Source organism: Glycine max, chromosome 7, assembly GCF_000004515.6.
Source record: "Glycine max cultivar Williams 82 chromosome 7, Glycine_max_v4.0, whole genome shotgun sequence".
In the NCBI taxonomy this organism is placed as follows: Eukaryota; Viridiplantae; Streptophyta; class Magnoliopsida; order Fabales; family Fabaceae; genus Glycine; species Glycine max.
In genome coordinates, this window is record NC_038243.2 from 15,351,150 (window position 1) to 15,371,480 (window position 20,331).

The window sequence follows — 20,331 nt, forward strand, 5'->3', positions numbered from 1 at the left end:
AGAAAGTGTAGGTTTCCTATTTAGGAACCAATGTTAAATTGTAGCGCAATGTGTTAAACGTGTTTGAAACACAAGTGTGAAGTTGTAGGTATTGTATAATTCATTAGCAATGTCTATAAATAGAATATGTGATGAATTGTGAAATAACATGTTGCTTTGAGATTATAATATTGTTATTGAGATTGAGTATAAGTGCAAAGTTGAACATGTGTTAATTTGTGAGATACTTGTAAGCATGTGATGGTGGATTGTGACATTATAAGATGTGAAATTATGAACATGAGTTTTAGTTGTGATAAGTGTGTGTTTAACACTTGATGTGACATTACTTGTATTGTGAGCTATGAATTATACAATAACCCGACCAGTGTTTATCTTGAAAAAAGTGGATGTGCAATGTTAAAGGGAAAGTGTAGGCTTCCTATTTAGGAACCAATATTAAATTGTAGCGCAATGTGTTGAACGTGTTTAAAACACGAGTGTGAGATCATGAGTATTGTATAATTCATGAGCAGTGTCTGCATGTAAAAATTGTTTTAGAGGTTGGACCTGAATCAAGAGGGAGAGACCCAAACGGACTCTTCGGAGTGTAAGTCTTGAGGGTAAATACACTCGGTTTGAGTGTTCCTTTAAGCATATGTCGATCCTACATGGTTGGAGCATTCTCGCAAAACAGTGTGACCCTGACTGATCTTCCTATGATTTTACTTAGTGAAAGTGACTTGACATACCTATTTTGTGGTGTGTCTTGTTAATTATGTACTCCTAAGCGCCCCAGTGTGATTTTTTACTGACATAGTACCACATTGCATATAAGCTTGAGTCTTAGCATAACTTTTGCATAACGCTTGCTAATTGTTTATTATGAAATTGATGTGTTATTATGTCTTGATCGGGATGTGTGATTCATGTGTAATGTGATTGATGATTGAAAAATGAATTTTAAATGACAAAGTGGTAGAATTACGTGAGCTATGTTGAAGTAAATTGTATCTCATTTATATGATATGTATATCTAGTTGTCTTGTTTCTCTATTAGTTAGGAATATAATAACTCACTCCTTGTGTGTTGTTTGTGTTTGAATCTTATGCTGATCTTGAACTTTATGTTCGGGGGAGCAGATGACTAAGTGAATTACTTTAAGGAACCTTGTGCTGAAGGACGTCGAGACACAATGCTCTGATAGGATGTGACATTGGGGTATATGTTTATATATTAATTGTATGAAGTCTTGGACGACCTTGTTTGAGCCGAAGTGATTTTATTATTTATTCAAACAAGTTTACTATGATGCAAGAAAAGTAAATGTGAGTCTTTTACCCTTTTGAAATACTTTTATTCAAACGTGTTTTAAGAATTGTTAATTAATTATAATTTATTATTAATACATATATGTATGGATAGAGGGTGTCACGTAAATATTATCTTACGTGGGCTAGCTCTTTATATATTGAAGATTTTCTATGTGGGGTTTAAGGTATAACTATTATTTCATTAATAATTAATAACTAGTTGAAGGTATCATCATAGTCCAATATAATATGATTCGCATTTGAGCTGGACCAAACATGTTTGGCATAATGCAAGCACGTCAATTCTCCAATTAATTAAGAATATCAAAGATAAGCTATAGACAAAATGGTTATCCTTTGGTGCTATTGACAGCTTCTAACTTCTAACTGATCAACTACTATTGTTTTTTTTAATCAGCAAAGGGAAAAGATTAATGATGGTACAAGGGTACCATAACTCATACAAATAAAAAGCAAAAAACAAGGTAATCACTACTATTGTTAAGACAAGTTGAAGTATAAAACCCAAAAGTCAATTACCCACTCCAAGATCCTTCCTTGCAACTGGTTACCACTAAAGCTCCCATTAAAGGAATAGTGATGATAAAATATCACAGGTAAGGTAAGGTTGTTTGTAACCACCACATGAAACACGATTCACACAAATTATCACATTTAAATGTCCAACAAAATTTGACATTTGAAGAAAAAACACGTTACAAGTTATGTAGATTTTTTTTTTTATTTGTAACTAACAAAAGTTATATACGCTTAAATTGGCCTTATTTGGCTTTGCCTACTTATCTTTTACATTTTCACGAATTATGAAATTTACACATTTTGTTATTCAACTTATAAAATTTAGCACATATTTTTTCATATTTCGTCACCCAACTTTTAAAATTTCAGGCATTTCGCCTCCTAACATATAAAAAATAGCATAATTGTAACATAGGGGTTAAATGTGCAAAATTTAAAAATTTGAGTAAAACTATGAAAAAAATTAAATTAAATTAAATGACAAAATTTGCAAAAATTCAAGATTAAATATGTAAATTTTAGTGACAAAATTTGCGAGAACATAAAAGATTGTTGACAAAAAGTGTAATTAAGGCAAAAATTTAGTGTGTACCTTTTTTCGATACTGGTAATTAAGGTAATTATATATTAAGTGAATAAAAATAAACAAATGACGTATAAAATGCTTCTACAAAACTTATTGAAGCTTATTTTATCATATAAATCCTTAAATTGAAAAACGAATATGTATATTGAACATATAAAAATATGATTCGGTTCCTCTAAAGTGAACAAAGATAAAATAATTTTGCTGTTGATGAGAAAAACAACAATTTATATTCTGATACATTTTTTTTTTTGAATGGAAATATAAGATGACGCCTCAGTCTAAAATTGGAAAAGTCTCTTTAACTTAAAGAACATTTATAGATGAAATGCCTTATTTTGTTCTACTTGATCAGTCCCTTTAAATTTCCAACACAATTATCATTAGTTATGCAAGTGCACGTAATAACTAATAATCATTAATTTTTCATAAAAAGAATGAAATTGCTCTCTTTACACCTTGGAGTCATTGTTCACTTCAAACAATTTGGATCCAATCCATTTACGATATTTTAATATAAGTTAATAAAGTTTACAATAATTTTTTTAATTACTTTATTTCGATAAACTTCACAATTAACACTAATAAATAAATTCTTATTGAAAAGTTGATATTAAATATGTATTTAATCAAATATCAATCTAAATGTGTCTAAATAGATGAAGCAATGAAATTTTAAATTTATTAGTAATGTGAAAGAATAAAAAAAATGTGGTGGAAGTCACCCCCTTTTCTTTTCAATGTAGAAGTGACATATGGCTGTCAGAAAAGCATTCAAAGAAAAAAAGCAGCATGCAATAATATTGTAGGTAATTTCGTTTGATTTCTTAATTTGTTGGTTAAGGAGCATGGCTGGTTGAACCAGACACACAAGTGTGGAGGGTTCAGCCTGTTTCTCTATAATTAGCAAAGCCACAACATAAAAACATATATATATATATATATATATATATATATATATATATATATATATATATACTGATCAATGTCTCTCTCTAATGCCACTTTGACTATTTCATTTTCATCTTCCTTTCCCTCTAACACCCTTCTTTCTTGACAATTCCAAAAACCATCACCACCACCTTGACAAACACATTTCACCGAATCATCATCATCATCATCATATTCATATCATTTTGGCAATTCCTTTTCATTGATGTCATCACAAAAAGGAGGCAAAGATGAATCATCAACGTGGATTCTTGAGAGCATTGAGATTGATCCCGTTGTGGGAAGGCCTAAAAGGGATGATGAAGCACCCCCTAATGGAAGCACGGTGCTTAAATCTCCCAATGATGTTGCTGCTGTGAACAACAACAACAACAACAACAACAACAACAACAATGTGAGGAGCAGACTTGGCATTCGGGGGAGTAATGGAGGGAGGAAAATGATGAGGACTGAATCAGGAGCAGCCAGAGGGATTAAGGGTTTACGTTTTCTTGATAGAACGGTCACAGGGAGGGAAACTGATGCATGGAAGTCCATTGAGAAGCGCTTTACTCAGAATGCAGTTGATGGAAAACTCACAAAAGACAAATTTGGAACCTGCATGGGTACAAACATTTGCCTCCTTTTTGTTTTTATTGGGAATGCATTTGGACAAAAACTTAGATTTTCCTAGGTGCTTTTTTGGTGGTGTTTTCCTGTCAGAATTAGAGTTTCGCCTTAGTAATTCATGTTAATAAAGGTTTACATTAAAGATCAACGTAGATTGTCGAAATAAAACTCCAATTCTGATTGGAGAACAACGCCGCAAAAGTGTCTATGGAACTGTATCCAAGTTTTGTCGTTTTGTGATATATTTAGTTTTCATAATTAGTGGTAAGTTTGAATGATGCAAATTGAAATTGTGTTCCACAGGCATGGGGGCAGAATCAAAGGATTTTGCTGGGGAGCTGTATGAGGCTTTGGCAAGGAGAAGGAAAGTCTATGCAGAAAATGGGATATCTTTGGATGAAGCTAAAGTATTCTGGGAGGACATGACCAACAAAGATTTTGAATCTAGGCTTCAAGTGTTCTTTGACATGTAAAGCGCACACACACTATCTGTATTCCTTTTGCATGTTGCATTCTTATTGAATGGATTGGCATAAATGAATCAGTTATTTTCAGGTGTGACAAGAATGGAGATGGTAAGCTATCAGAAGATGAGGTTAAGGAGGTGAGTATTGAGACCACTTAAATTCTTCTGATTACCTTTTTTCTTTTCTTTTTTTTTCTCTCTCTCTTTCATTATATGGAAACAAAATTCTAAATGTCTTTGTTTAAAAGGTTATAGTGTTGAGCGCCTCAGCAAATAAGCTAGGAAACCTCAAAATGCATGCTGATGGGTATGCATCTTTGATAATGGAAGAGCTTGACCCTGATCATAATGGATATATAGAGGTTAGAAGTGAACAAGTTCTTACTGCTTTCTTCTTTTATTGAATTTTACATAAACCTTCATCTTTAGTATTCTTAAATTTCTTTTTAAACAGATCTGGCAGCTAGAAACTCTGCTGAAGGAAATGGTTAGTTCTGAAGAAGGCACCAAAAAACTTGATCAATGTAGAGCCATGACTTTGAGTAAAGCTATGATACCGAGCAAGTATAGGACACCAGTGAGCAAATTTCTATCTAAAACCACAGAATTTGCTCTCGATAAATGGAAAAAAATATGGGTTTTCGCGCTTTGGTTGGCCATAAACTTGGTGCTTTTTATTTGGAAATTTAAGCAATACAGGGAAAAGAAAGCCTTTCAAGTCATGGGTTACTGTCTCTGCTTTGCAAAGGGTGCTGCTGAGACTCTCAAGTTCAACATGGCTCTTATTGTCCTAACCATGTGCAGAAGAACACTTACAAAACTAAGAGGATCATTTCTAAGTCGAATCATACCTTTTGATGACAATATAAACTTTCACAAGACGATTGCGGTAGCTGTGGTTATAGGGACTTTTATTCATGTAATGATGCATATCACTTGTGATTTTCCAAGATTAATATCATGCCCAGAAAATAAGTTCTTTTCGATATTTGGGGATGGTTTTAACTATGAGCAGCCTACTTACTACACCCTAGTTAAAAGCATTCCTGGTTTAACTGGAATTCTTATGGTCTTGATTATGGCTTTTACCTTCACTCTAGCGACACATTATTTCAGAAAAAGTGTTGTCAAGTTGCCTTCCCCGTTGCATCGATTGGCTGGTTTCAATGCATTTTGGTATGCTCATCATTTGCTTATTGTGGTTTACATACTCCTGATCATACATGGCTACTTTCTATTTCTCACCAAGGAATGGAACAAGAAGACGGTATGTGTAGCTCTAACACTTTTCATCGCTCTAACTACCAACAAACCATACCTTCTAATTTCAATTTTCCAAAAGTTTTCTCTCAAAATGCAGTTACAACAGCTTTGCACTTTTAAACTGATATAAATTGTGGTTTATTTACGTCTCATAACACATATAATTGAACTCTGTCCACCCTTCATTTGTTGATGTTGTACACTTGGTATTTTGACCTGATGGCTGATACTGCATGTCCAATTCTACATCATTGATTTGACATTAATATCTTTGATTAATGCAGACTTGGATGTACCTTGTAGTTCCACTAGCACTCTATGCTTTTGAGAGAATTCACCCGTTTTTCAGGAGTAAAGATCACCGAGTAAGCATCATTAAGGTGTGTGTCCACCACTTTTCCTTGATTCTTCAGGCTGGAGCACGGAAATGATTTTATCACTTGGAAATTTCAGGCAATAATATATACAGGAAATGTTCTGGCACTATACATGACCAAACCCCAAGGATTCAAGTATGAAAGTGGAATGTATCTTTTTGTCAAGTGTCCAGATATATCTACTTTTGAATGGTAACAACCATGACTCTTGGATGATAGTGATCAAAGAAAAAAGATTTTTTTTGCAAAATCACTTTTAGGATCAAATTGAATCTTGTTGCAGGCATCCTTTCTCCATCACCTCTGCACCTGGAGATGACTACTTGAGTGTTCATATACGAACCTTGGGAGATTGGACTACAGAGCTTAAAAACACATTTGCACAGGTGATGTTAATGTCTGAACTGCGAACTCAATCAATCCTATGTATTTAGTAAGTCAAAGGTTCATATAAATATGGTAATTATTGAACATCTAGTTGTACTAATACTTAGAAATGCAGGTTTGTGAGCCTCACAATGCTCAACCAAGAAAGGGAAACCTTATGAGGATGGAAACTAGAGCACCAAATTCAACCTATAACCATCCTTCAAAATCAAGGTGAATAGCAACTCTTTGTTCTTAGCTTTACAAAATCATCTATAAATGTTGACATTATTTGGTCTTTCCAGAATTAGATATCCAAAGATCCTCATCAAAGGACCCTACGGAGCCCCAGCACAAAGCTATAAGAACTATGATGTTCTCTTTCTCATAGGTCTCGGAATCGGTGCCACACCAATGATCAGTATTCTAAAAGATATGTTGAACAACATGAAGTCAGAAAGCCCTAAAGAGGTAAGTGGCAGGTTATATATACTTTTTTTGGTTGGCAGCATATCTGTATTTGAGTTTATTAGGTATTGTCCATGTAGAAGTTTTCACATTGCCCATCAAGTAGAAATCATCTTTAGTATGACTTTCAAGTAATTATTTTAAAAGTCAATAATCTTAAATTCTGACGATTTGTGATTGGATGACAATGCAATTAGCTTATGTATTATTTATTGTTTGTAGTTTATACGCTAAGTTCCAATTCAAGGGGTTAACATAGCAGGGAACCTATATGCAGGACTCAGTCCCTAGCAGTAACTCAGATGATCAAATTAAGAAAGGTCCTGAAAGAGCATATTTCTATTGGGTAACAAGAGAGCAGTCATCATTTGAATGGTTTAAAGGTGTCATGGATGATATTGCAGATTATGACTGCGATGTGAGACTAAGGACCAAACACTTCATTTTTTTTTCCTGGTTTTGTTCCTTCCATGTACAGTAAAAAATGTTAGCATGTTTGAATGATGCAGAATATCATAGAAATGCACAACTATTTGACAAGTGTCTACGAGGAAGGTGATGCAAGGTCCGCGCTTATTGCCATGATTCAGAGGCTGCAACATGCTAAAAATGGAGTTGATGTTGTTTCAGAAAGCCGGGTATTGATTGATTTACCACTCATTTAAACCAAAACCTTTTCACCATTCAACCAAATGTTAATCTTTTATTTTTTTTATCTTACCATATATCAGATTCGAACACATTTTGCTAGACCAAACTGGAAAAAAGTCTTCACTGAATTAGCAAACGCGCATCAAAGCTCTCGGATAGGTATACAAAGTTGCGATGCTTTGTGTGAAATTCTAAAAAACAAAAAAGTTAATAAAAGAAATGAAAAAATTTTATCTGCTATTTTCTTGATGCAGGTGTATTCTACTGTGGAAGTCCTACTCTTACAAAAACACTGAAGGAACTTTGTCACGAGTTCAGCCTAAAGTCATCTACCCGTTTTCAGTTTCACAAGGAGAACTTCTAAAGGAGAAATTCGCACTGCATAAGTCCTGAATTTGGCACTTGGCATCATCAAACAATAGAAGATTATAGAAATCTATAGTGAGTTTGGATTGAGAGTTTTGTAATTTTCTTGTATGTACTTAGATGTCAGAGTTGTGTTGGTTTTGCATAGATATCTTTAGTGTTATTTATATTTTTTTTCTCAACCTTTGTCTTCACTCTTCATCTTTTCTCAGTCTCATGTACAATTTGCATAAGCCCAAAACTTAATGTTCATCAATCTACCAGAGAACTTATGGTAAATAAAATATTAAATCTATGAATGGAAACTGGAGAAAGGATCGACAAGGAGAAGCAGATTTTTAGTTCGTTCAAGATGAACCAGAATTTAATGATTTTTCAATTTCATTCTTTCTTATTCACTATGGTACAAAAGTTAAGAAAGAATAAAATTGATGACAAGGATTTTTACAATAAAGGGCACATTGATTAGACAAAGCCAAATAAAAAGAATAAACAAGGCCATGGTATTGTTTTTTGTATTTTTGTTATCATTAGTATTGTTTTTGGTAAAAGTAGCTTATAAGGTAATTAAAGAAGCTTACAGGATATATAGGATACAATAATTTTCAGGGATATTGGTTTGATTTTAGGTTAAAATAAAATCTAAACCAACGATAATTAATTTGGTTGGATTGATTCAAATTTTTCAGTTATCTTCACTCAATAGAATTAAGATATTTGGTTGGACTATTTCAAGTTAAGAAAATAAAGTATACAATTTAAATTATGTTTTTGTTGCTGTTTGAATTGAATTATCTAACAAAATCATCATGATTCCATTGAATAATTCAGCCCAAACAAGAACAGAAACATAAGTCCATTTTTGTTTTGAAAAAATAAATTGAATTATGATTCCATTATATTGAAAACATAAGGAAATCATAATTTTGTTGGATATAAAAATAGAATGAAATCAAATGGGTAAAAATACCAAAGAATGCAATTGATAAGAGGGAGATTTGGAGTTTGGGATGGAAAAAGAAGCTAAAAGAAGAGAGAAGAGGTGGTGGTTGTGCGTGAATTGTGACGGAGGAAGGGAGAAGAAAGGGGATGTAGGGAAGAGAGGAGAGTATGTATGTAATTTCACAATAACTAGGGGTGAGAATAGCAACTCCTCTCGGGCTAATGTCTAAAACAAGTGTTGGTCCAAATTCGGAAACACTATTTCTGAAAAAGAAATATTCATTTAAAAAAAAAACTCAATAAAAAAATTAGTCTCTCTCGAACTAAAATATCCCTATGCAAAGGCAAAGTTTACCGAGCACTTTTAAAAAAAAAAAAAAAAAAACTCGCTAAAGATTGCAATTACTCTCGAATAGATAGAAATATATTTCACCAATTATTTTTTATTTAATAGATCGTAAGGTTTACTCATTTTCCATTCAGATTTTGAACTATGCAGATAGTTAACAATTAACTAATATTTTTCATTACATAGTATAGTATTCATGTAGTAAATAGTTAACACAATCTGGAGAATGCTAAAAACACCAACAAAATAATCCTAAGAAACCCCCTTTTTGGCAACTGATAATAGAATTGATGTCCACTCAGTCCCCGCTAGCACAGCCCTTGCAACCACAATGAACACACTCTATAACCTTCTCCTCCCTAAGGTTCTTGGGAACTCTGCAAACACAAGTGGTGGCAAAATTGTGATTGCGTGGCTGCATACACCCCAAGCAGCATAGACGTTCATAACCAGGCTGCAATTCAAACCAAAAAAAAAATCATGATTTAAGTACTCAAATCCAAGAAAGCACATGTACTATAAACAAGCTATATATTTTAACAGTTCTCAGAGATAAAGTCTTAGTATTAGTAATAACTACAACAAGATATACTCTGTAAGTGGATTAACCAAAGTCAATAAGAAGGTGACATTCTTTAACTTTTTTGCTATCCAGTAGCAATAGCCTTGTAACAATTAACATAGTGGAAAAGGCATAAATGAGCAGAGTATTCGTATATTTTCATTTCCCAAGTCCTCAATATCAGACTGACAATTGTGTCAGAGAATCTTGGATAGTGACATGGAGCGGCCAACCCAAAAGTGCTACAGCAGGAGCCAGGATGGCTGCTATACTGAAGATTTTGCATACAAGATAAATTATACACGTATAAATGCTAAAATAAATCACCCAAAAATTATAGACATTCATTGTTAATAATCAAAAGTCGTAGAGATACAACCCAGACAAAGCACACAAACATCATTAGGTCTAAGGCCTAATTAACAAGTCAACAACAACAAAAGTCAAGGAGCATAAGGCTGCAAAGAGCAACGGAAACAGCAAGGGAAGTAAGAAACAGAGGAGTCATGCCATTAGCTGTGAAGTGCATAGTACACACCACATACCACACCTCTAGCAAATACATTAGGACAATTCCTTTAAAAAGACAATGACTTCTTTAAGCCAAATAAAAGTCAAACACTTAATCGTTGGTAACTAGAGAATTTCTTTTCCTCCTCTTAGTTGTACTACTCATTTTCCTTAATTGAAATTTCTTCTACGAAAATGTAATGAAAAACAAAAACAGTTTCAAAATAGAATAATATAACTCAATTTAGGTACCTTCTTCCATTTTGCAATTAGATTGTGGTCAGCATATCCTTGATCTAAACAGAATTCATACAATTCTTTAGAAATCTCCTTCCTTTGATGATAGAGGTCAAATATGTAGCGGCTCTTCTGGTGTGCAATCTTAAATATAGGCCATAATGTCTCACAGTTTCTCTTGCCATCATGTGGATCGTTCTCAGCTGCCACATAAGGAATGCAAAACAATTAAGTTCAAGGGTTTCAGAAAGAACACAATAAAATCTAGAAAGGCAAGTATCACATATAAAATTCCAACCTTCCCTCATCTTTGCTTGAAGTTCATGGAGAGTAGGCTCAATTAATTCCCAGCCCTCTGGGTATGTAACACGGTTTGTCTTTACTTTTGGCATTTTGTATCTGTTAAAGGAAGATATGACATCTAAGGGTCAATTCCCCCACATTATACTAGCATTGGAAAAGAAAGAACATGAATTATAAGTTAAACATGAATTAACCATAAAAAAGGTTTAAAAAAACATAGAAATTGAAATTGATTATCAATTTACCATAGAGCACATAGAGGTATTAACACACTCCCAATAAACAAAACTGTAATTATGAATATAAGTGCACCTAGACCTAGAGAAGAACTGAAGATAGAATCTAATTATCAATGCCAAGAAGACACTGCAAAGTAAAACAAACTTCAAAGCCTCTCAATTACTTGATAGATAAGATATTGACAAGGGACCAATTCCCACAAAAGTAGCGAAATAGGCCAACCCATCTCAACCAGTCCCTCCTTCAACTCACCAAAAACAAGGCAGGTGGGTTCACTTGCAATTGGAAAATAGGTTGAAAGTAACAACAACCAACAACGTACCCTGCACTAGGGTGAGTTGGGGCACCTAATAATAAGAACCAGACCTAGCTAGTTTTGAAACAATACAACCCTCACAATCAGCTATGAAAAGGTTGCAATTTAAACAGATACATCAAATGGTTGCAAATCATTACCTCAGATAACCACACTATAAGAGAATCCTGAAGACATCATAATGATATTATTATTATAACATGTACTCCAATAGAACGGCCACATACTCAAAGTCTCAAACACTATAATCTATCACATTCCACTTTTTGACATTAGCTAGATAAAACTTAAAACCCTTTCTACTTACAATTAAACAAACAAACAAAAAAAGGACATCATGTTTTCATATTATGCCAGACTAAAGTCAAATTTATATCATGTTCATTTCCCCCCAATACAAAAAAAAAAAGGTAAAAATTAAAGAAGAATCTTGTATCACTTGGCCAAAGCAGACACTAGCATTAGCTTAACACAGTAAACAATCTTTATGCAATAAACCCAAATGGTTCTCAAAATTAAAAAAGTAGCCAAATTTGCTGCAATCAGCTTCACCATGTACAAAAATGGTATTGTACCAAAAAAATTGATAAAAAAAAAATATAAAACATAAAGAAAGACCAAGGGTGGCATACCTCAGATACAGGTTAGCACTTAGGACCGCGTGAGAGGGAAAACAAATTGAATTCGACGAAGGCTAGCTTCAAACAAAGGCATGCGCGTTACCTAATTCAGACATAATGTTGCAGATTTATTTATTTTTATTTATTGACAATGTTAGAATAAGAAGAAGAGAAAGATGCACAGCGAGAAACAAACGATGGTGAAATCTGAAAGCTTACGGTGAAGTGAGACTTGAGAGGAGAGCGACTGAGCCAGAAAGGGTAAGAGTGGAATAATATTCAATGAACTTAAAACTGAAAAATAAATAAATAAATAGTCAAATTCTTACTGTGTCACGCCATATAAATTTAACAATTAATTTATCTTAATTTTTGTATATTTAAATATTAAATTTTTTTTTATTTTTTTAATGATTAATTTATTATCGTATCATACTTTTGAAAAAAAATCTGATTATTAATAAATAAAAATTTGCGGATAAAATCAATGAATCGGACCCTAGCATGCTTTGTACAAAAGTTATAGATTTAGGATATTAAAAAACTTAAATTACGTTTTTGTCTTTTATATTTATTTATTTTATTCTGTCTCTTTATTATTAAAAGATTAAATTATATCTCTTAATTTTAAAAATTCATGCAATATATATTGTCTTTTTTTAATACAATTAGGTATGCGAATTCGATAGTCTTAAATTGCCACTAAAACTACATTACTAACATTAGTAATTAATGGCGATTTATACTCGTCACTTTTATTATTTTAATTTATTAAATTTTAAAAATAATAAATAATTAAAAATCATAATTTAAAATAGTGGTGGTTACAAATGACAAATGCACTTTTATTTATAAGTTTAAAAATATAATAAAAGTTATAATTTAAAAATAAGAAAATATATTATATTATTTTCCATTCAAAACAACACATAATATTGAAAATGCTTATTTTTTTAGAAACTAAAAAAATATTAAATCTAATATATTTGTCTATTACAAGAAAGACTAAATTCTATTTCTTATAACCTCAGATAAGATATCATCTTATGAAAAATACATTTAACAATAATATATCAAAATATTTTCCAAAAAAAACTATAAAAGATAAAAGCATAATTTAAGGTTAGATAAAACTATAAAAGCAAAAAATAAAACACAAGATTTTGATTCAAATTTGTCTTTATTATTGAAATTATGTTCAATTATTAGCTAACCCATCAAGTTTTATTATAATCAATGCAAGTTACAAATATTTTCTTTCCATGTCACTTTTGACTCAAATTAAGTAGTTTTAGGCTTGTCTCTTCAAGCAATTAAGTAGTTTTTTACTTGCCTCTTCAAATAAATTCTTAAGTATTCTTTTTCAACAAATCACACTTATTTATTTAAGATCAAGGTACACATTGGGTATATCATCTTATATATGGATTACAAGGATAAAGTTCAAGTCTTGTACTCTCAAGATATATATATCGCGGGTTTTGAGTGTTGTGTTTCTATCTTTTAGCATAGAATAAATTTTACAAAGATATTTGAATTTTGATGATAATTTGTTCACACATAATTTTTTTACGGGTGAACTTTAAATCTTATGGTATTTAGAGGCATCTTCAAAAGCTAACCATTGTGACTACAAGTGAAGTTGATTTGATGCATAAATCTTATGTCACTAACTTGTGGAATTGATTTGATGCATAATCAGACACTAATCTCACCAACTTGTCTCAACTATCAATTTCATAATTTTAAAATTCAAATCTAGATCGATAATCTAAACTAGTAATCCAAAATTTTCTCCTTTATTTAGGTTAGATTAATTGGGTCATTGGATTAGATTATACTGGTAACCACTTAGAAGGAGGTTAAATAAATCATATTTTATTTCCAACTAAAAGTTTATACCAAAATGAAATATTTTTCTTATAATAGATATACATAAAATAGCATTCTTTCTCCTTACCCTAACCAAAACGATAAAACTATACTAACTCTCTAGTTGTTCATAAAATGTGGGTAATTCTCTTCCACTTTAACAAATAACTTCTGGATTTTGATGCGAGTTTCAACAACATTAACTTTAATCCAAACTTGCATGTGCATCCTATCTTGCCTTTATACCTTATTGTCTTCCTCATTCGTCATGCCAAGTTAACATCATTACACCTATCACGAGCATCAACTTAATGATTGACAGTTGAGACTTGAGACCATATATGCATGTACTCTTTATAAATGTGGGTGTGATCCATGCCCAAAAATAGCAGTTACCTTTTCACTCACTCAAAAAGTTAAGTCTAACCAAAAAGCTGATTTACCACATGTCCATAAAGTCTTTAGTTTTCATCATGCATGATGAGAGGAACTCGAGATTGATGAACAAAGGACACCCCAGTACACATTAAATAGACTTAAAAGATATAACAGGTTGGGACCATGTAGTATCAATACACAAATTACCAGTTTGACAATTTCCATATAAATTGAGCATATTATATAGCCAGAATATATTTACCTGATGTAACTAAACTAATGAAAGTGAAGACAACAAACATCAACTTGGAGTGGCTGGAAAACACTTAGAATTAAGGTACAGGTTCATTATATGGGATAAAATTAATTAATAATTCTTGGTAGTTGGTATCATACTAGGATATACCATATACCCATAGGATTTTTGTACCAGAATGAAAGTATGTTGACCTTAGATCATGCTTTCACATGGTGCAACCATAGGTCCTACGTACAAGACTTGGTACTCTTGGTAATTGGAACATTCCAGCATGGTTTCCTATATAGAGATTAATCTCCTTAAGCAATAGGCTATTAACATCAAATGTCACACACATGCAGTCTTGGAACAATGAGTTAGAGCTACTTGGGTGGTGTGGTGCAGTCTTCACTGATTCTGGTAGTTGTGAGAGGAAAGAGATCAAGAGTCTTGACAGGTCGAGTGGTGCAACATGAAGATGCTTGATTATTATCAACATCCACAAGTGTCCAACCATAGTTGCAGAATGCCATCTCTTTACTCTCCACCAAATTACTTTGAGGGTTATGCACATTCCATTTGCAACTCAATGCTTGTTCTGACGATGTGTTCGCAGCACCTCCCTGAACATATATGAAATGAAGAAATTAGCAACAAACATAGTTTAAGTTTTCCCTAGCTTCCAATACAGTACAGCTCAAACTCAAAGCATAACTTTTGGAAATGAATCCAAGACTTCAAGCTTCTTTAACCCCATCCTTGTGCAATGCCCCAAGTGTAATTAATTATGTGCAGTTACATCATTTATCTTAGTCAACAATTTGTAGAAGGATGCTAAGTCAGCAACTCCCATGCATTCAAGAGTTATATTATAGATATTACTCAGAAAAATATGAAGAGGCAAGACACAGCAAAGAAATTTACATTAAGTACATGGATTGAAGTTTGCAAACTTAATTAAGTTTGAATTAAAGTATATTTCATTTTCCAAATTGAGTTTGGAAAAGCAACTTTGATAGTTTTCAATTGAAAACTTGGTTTCAAGCTAATATAAATGTGTGAATGTGCGTTTAAGGAAAACCAAACATATCATCAAACTGCGTTTATTGGAAAAATGTAAGTTGAAGGAGGCCTAATACAATATTACTCAGGCTTTGTGCTTGCATGGTGGGGAAAAGGAAGATTACCTGAAAAAGCAAGCTAGGTGGGTTAAAAAAGGGAAAATCGTGGGTAGTAGAACGAAGAGTGCTATAACCAAAGTTACCAACAAAATGGTTAGTGAAATGATCTTGATTGAGTTTTGGGCAATGATGGTGGAGTTGGAGCTGTTGTTGTTGTTGCTGCTGTAGCTGCAGTTGCTTGGTGAGTTTCCTTCTGAGCTTCTGTCTATCCCTAGCCTTGTGGTTCTGAAACCAGTAGAACACATTCTTTCCTTCTATCCTGCCATAGAAAGAAAGGTGTGTAGTAATTTGCTGAATTTGAGATGCACTAGGAGTTCTAATGCCACTCCTGTACAGTTCCTCCAAGATCATGAGCTGTTCTGTGGTAGGGCTCCATCTTGGTGAACCTGCTGGGGACATAGTATAGTAATAGTAGTCTATATTTTTCTTAATCTCTTTGATGATGATTTTCTAGAGACAGGAGAAAGGGGGATGTATAAATAGAGGGACAGAGAGAAAGATACAGTAAAGAGGAGAGGAAGAGACAAAAAGGAGAGAGGTTGAGGCAGGCATAAAAGGGAGTGGTGAATTAGATTGGTAAAAAGTACTAGCCTCTCATGCTCGTGTTCCTTTTAGAGGAGCATTCAAGTGAGGCTTCAGTCCATGCAGAGAGAGAGAGAGAGATTCTGAAAAGAGATGAGTGAATGAAGAGAATTACTGATTGTGAGTGTGAGTCATCATGACCTTATTATTAACTTTTTCTTAACCGAATGAATCAGATTCTCCCCTAGTAAGGCTAATTCAGTACCATATATACTCTACAACTATACTCTTCAACTTGGACAAATTGCCCTTTCTCTCCCCTGATAATTAAGCACCTCTCTAATCTGGTGGCAAATCATATTTGTTCCCACCTCTATCACATCACCTGTTATATACTTCATAAATTCTATGATTGTGTGAAATCTTGTATTTATTGATGCATATATTATTACGAGGAAAGGCTAGCAGTATTCCAAGCATTATCATGTATTAAAATTGACTAAATGTCAAATGACACACGTCTCAACCCTCACTTATAAATTCGAATATATTAATAAATTTCAAGTTTTCAAATAGTGTGTTAGAAAGTATATATTTTTTAACATTTCTAATATTACTCAACTATTCTGCAATTGGATGACCCAAGAGCTATACTTTTTATAAAATGTCAAAAGCTATGTTTGGTTTTAAGTTGCAAGGATTTTCAGGTTAAAAAGTAAAACTGAAAAAGTCTCTTATTTAGTTCTTTTGGGGTATGGACCACATGCATGTAATTGTAAAGGGAGTTTATGCATCACATCTATCATCAATGTGGGGACAATTCAACTCTTGCAAGAATTGGATAAGATCACTATGAACAATAATATTTTTCTTTAAATATTTAATATAATCGTTACTTAGGTTGAACTTAAAACATCTAATTAAGCTAAAATAATCTGACATAATTTATTCATATGTTGGGTGATAAATAAAAGTAAAAATATTTTTACAAATTGAGTTTACAAAATAATTAAAATTCATTTACATTAAAGTTTGGTGAGCCTCAGGGCTTAATTCATCTAAATTTTTTCTGATAAAAAAATTCACATTAAAGTTTATAAATTATAATCCAAGCATGCACAAATTAACTAATAACAAGTGATATGTTTGGGTAACAATATATTGCACACAATTTTGTGATTTAAACATACTTTTGGAGAATATGGTACTCTTTGTATCTTTTATTCTGAATATATTCTTTTTGAAAGGGATGCAATGAAAAAATTATTAGATAGTTTAGAGGATCAACATAATATCTATTAATCTCCACAAGATATACAATCAAATATTATTAAATTTTTTTCTCTAAATTAAATTTAAGTATATGTAAGATAAAAATTGGTCAAAATTACAAACATGTAACAATATCGAATTATCTAATAATTTCTCATGTAGTAATGGTTATCCCATGCACGAAATTAATGTGTTTCTTGCATTGAAGTGTTTCCAATTCAAACCTTCCCTCCCCAGTATTAAAACAATGTTGGCATTTTAATTTTATTTATTGGAAGCATATGAATGCTACTACTATGGAGTATTTAACAATTGTGAATTTTGATATGAAGACAGTGTTAGGGACAGGGGTAGCAAAGGTGAGACTTGGCAAAATGGCAAGTGACTGAGGTGGGGTCTCCCTTTTGTGTGTATATGCATGCTTCGTCCTTAGTGCTGACGTTTTGAAAAAGCAAGCATGGAACAGTTATGAGTCCATAAATGCAAGTTTCAGAGTGTCCAATGCCTTGTCTGTTTTTGGACTTGTCATCTCTGTCAACATTCCTCTTCATCTCAACCCTTCATTTTTCAATTCCCTCACGTCACCAACTCGTTACAAAGTCAACCACAAATCTGATACCATAATATTTTTTGTTGGGGTCATCTCAATTCTCAATATTTCATGCTGTTGTTACGTATTTCGTTACTTGTGCTACAGAGTTTCATTGTACTAGTAAGTTATGAAATGTCAATGGTTTTTAATTACTTATTACTACTATTTCGTTACACAGTCTTATAGCTTTAAATCAACGTGATAAATCATTGTGGGCCATTAAATCTTTCATGAATTTTGAAAATGATTGGTCGGGCAAAAGTCTGTGCGTGTCCTCTAGCTTGTGATCGATCGAGATCATGTTTCTTAAGTTTGTTGATTGAGATTGGATCAAAACCTTTCTATCCGTGGTTTTACTGTTATACATCAATTTTTTAAAATAATATTGGTACGTAGTGATTAATTTTGATTGGAGATTAATTGTGATGACATACCATATAAATATTTTTTTATATCTAAAGATCATTCAATATTCAAATTTTAAAATACTTAATTAAAGGAGACATAAATTGTTATCATCTGCGTCGATTATTATTAATTTACTGTTATACACAACCATGTTGTTGTATTGTCTTAACGTGTATTATTATGTGCTTTTTTCAATCAGTATTTAATAATCTATTTATTGGTTGAAGATTAGTGTTATTTATTCCTTTCATGTCCAACACTATATTTTAGCATTTGACCTTGATTTTTTTTAGATCAATATAGTCTGTCTCGATATATAACTAAAAGGATTGTTATAAAAAAAAACTAAAAGGATTAGTTGTTTTCATAAAAAATAACAAGTAATATCATAAAAAATAGAAATTATATACACTATAATCTAAGTAAATATTAACAATATAAGGATAAAGAAGAGTAATAACAATACACTTTCTCACATAAGCTTTTGAATACACTTTTTTAATTAGTTAAAATTTATTAAAACTATAAAAATTACGTGAGAGATTCATTAAATAATAAATAGAAGCTATACAACTTTGTGATGTTCAATAAATTTTAACGAATAGAATATGGGTTCAAAAGAATATGTTAAATAATGTATTACTAATATTTCTCCAAATAATTAGTGAGTGAATTTGTTTAAACTAAAAAAGATAACTTTAAAATAAATATTTTTTATATAAATATTTTTTAAAAAAACATATAGGATTGTTTTTAAAAATAAATAGAAAACTATTTTTTAGACAGAAACAATTTAGACAAACACCTTAAAAATATAAAATTATTTATTTTATTAAAATAAATTTAAACAAACTGGTTTAATTAATATCTAATAGTAGAACTAAATTTTATATAAAATGAGTAAAATTAATCGAAAATAGAGACAGACATCCAAAATTCAAGTGAAAGAAAACTATCTAACTTAAATATTATTATTTTTAGTTTAATCTTGGCATATTTTGTGTAAGAAGTTGTGTGCTTTTTTCTTTAGCTATATATTAGTACTATATTTATTATATTATGAATTTGATTCTCACTAGCGTGTAAATTTTTTTTATCAGCCACAATCACATACTACGAGCAAGATTAACATCTGACTAACTGGATTATTGAAAGACACTTAGGAAAAAAAAATATTAATGCTATATTTATTTCTATTGGTAATTATATAAAATGACAAGTTTAATTTTATCATCTGTGTTTACAAGACAATGGTTCATAATTTGTTTTTTTTTTAATATTATTGACCGAGATTATATGTGTAATTTTAGTTTTATCCTTAGGAACAGTTTTGAAGGACGATGAACAACGGTTGGAGTGTCCAGTTCCTATGGATTTTTCTTTTCATTTGGGGAGCAATTATTCAGTTCCTATGATTCAATAGTTTTTTTTATATGTAAAAAAATAGTTTGTTTTTTCTAAATATTAAACGGCGGTCCAATACGTGCTCAGTATATTGAACTACGATAATTTATATATATAAAAAAAAAAAGTACAATAGGCTGGACAGTTATGAGATTTGTCATATAAAATAAAGAGTTTATTTAAAAAATTAAGGGAAATTTCAACTAATAATAAAACTAATACGAATTCATAATTTATCATAAAAATTCATAATAAAACTAATAATTAAAAAATGAGAAAAATAACTCTTTTATTAGAAAGATTGATTTGATTGAGATAGAATTTGATTGTGTTATCAATTATTATGGTTGAAATTCCTGCCAATAAGTAATGACATAATTTGATGGTATGAGTTGATGGAGACTTAATTCATAATATAGTTTGAATACTGATTAAAAAAAGTGTATCTT

General features: G+C 31.7%; 3 protein-coding genes across 4 annotated transcripts; 1 reads left to right on the forward strand and 2 right to left on the reverse strand.

Annotated features, from left to right (window-relative positions):
* The first annotated feature begins 3,240 nt into the window (after window positions 1-3,240).
* On the forward strand, window positions 3,241-8,266 carry LOC100791701 (putative respiratory burst oxidase homolog protein H). 2 transcript variants are annotated; one of them, XM_006583522.4, is made up of 14 exons: window positions 3,241-3,975; window positions 4,283-4,448; window positions 4,535-4,583; window positions 4,694-4,807; window positions 4,900-5,712; window positions 5,993-6,088; window positions 6,162-6,277; window positions 6,369-6,471; window positions 6,588-6,685; window positions 6,757-6,922; window positions 7,197-7,337; window positions 7,429-7,557; window positions 7,651-7,729; window positions 7,825-8,266. In XM_006583522.4, the coding sequence occupies exons 1-14, from the start codon at window positions 3,576-3,578 to the stop codon at window positions 7,932-7,934; spliced, it is 2,580 nt and encodes an 859-aa protein (XP_006583585.1). In that variant the 5' UTR covers window positions 3,241-3,575; the 3' UTR covers window positions 7,935-8,266. The 2 variants fall into 2 exon arrangements, with proteins under 2 accessions (XP_006583585.1, XP_014633453.1); XM_014777967.3 differs by lacking the exons at window positions 7,429-7,557; window positions 7,651-7,729; window positions 7,825-8,266 and having other exon boundaries at window positions 3,411-3,975; window positions 7,142-7,280.
* A 1,039-nt stretch (window positions 8,267-9,305) lies between these two features.
* On the reverse strand, window positions 9,306-12,260 carry LOC100527276 (G10 family protein). Its single transcript, NM_001250477.2, has 5 exons — window positions 12,235-12,260; window positions 12,028-12,118; window positions 10,835-10,935; window positions 10,552-10,739; window positions 9,306-9,681 (listed from the first exon to the last, which is right to left on the reverse strand). The coding sequence occupies exons 3-5, from the start codon at window positions 10,926-10,928 to the stop codon at window positions 9,526-9,528; spliced, it is 438 nt and encodes a 145-aa protein (NP_001237406.1). The 5' UTR covers window positions 10,929-10,935; window positions 12,028-12,118; window positions 12,235-12,260; the 3' UTR covers window positions 9,306-9,525.
* A 2,258-nt stretch (window positions 12,261-14,518) lies between these two features.
* Window positions 14,519-16,203, reverse strand: LOC102662354 (WUSCHEL-related homeobox 3). Its single transcript, XM_006583523.4, has 2 exons — window positions 15,691-16,203; window positions 14,519-15,126 (listed from the first exon to the last, which is right to left on the reverse strand). Exons 1-2 carry the CDS (start codon window positions 16,081-16,083, stop codon window positions 14,887-14,889), a joined length of 633 nt encoding a protein of 210 aa, XP_006583586.1. The 5' UTR covers window positions 16,084-16,203; the 3' UTR covers window positions 14,519-14,886.
* Window positions 16,204-20,331: the final 4,128 nt, after the last annotated feature.

Coding starts and splice junctions, on each gene's coding strand:
- LOC100527276 (NM_001250477.2), bottom strand. CDS start 10,928: ATGCCAAAAGTAAAGACAAACCGTGTTACATACCCAGAGGGCTGGGAA. Junction 10,740..10,834: donor TCAAGCAAAGATGAGGGAAG/GTTGGAATTTTA, acceptor CTTATGTGGCAG/CTGAGAACGATCCACATGAT. Junction 9,682..10,551: donor TAATTGCAAAATGGAAGAAG/GTACCTAAATTG, acceptor TTTGAATTGCAG/CCTGGTTATGAACGTCTATG.
- LOC100791701 (XM_006583522.4), top strand. CDS start 3,576: ATGTCATCACAAAAAGGAGGCAAAGATGAATCATCAACGTGGATTCTT. Junction 6,472..6,587: donor TTAAAAACACATTTGCACAG/GTGATGTTAATG, acceptor TTAGAAATGCAG/GTTTGTGAGCCTCACAATGC. Junction 6,686..6,756: donor AACCATCCTTCAAAATCAAG/GTGAATAGCAAC, acceptor TGGTCTTTCCAG/AATTAGATATCCAAAGATCC.
- LOC102662354 (XM_006583523.4), bottom strand. CDS start 16,083: ATGTCCCCAGCAGGTTCACCAAGATGGAGCCCTACCACAGAACAGCTC. Junction 15,127..15,690: donor CACCTAGCTTGCTTTTTCAG/GTAATCTTCCTT, acceptor ATATATGTTCAG/GGAGGTGCTGCGAACACATC.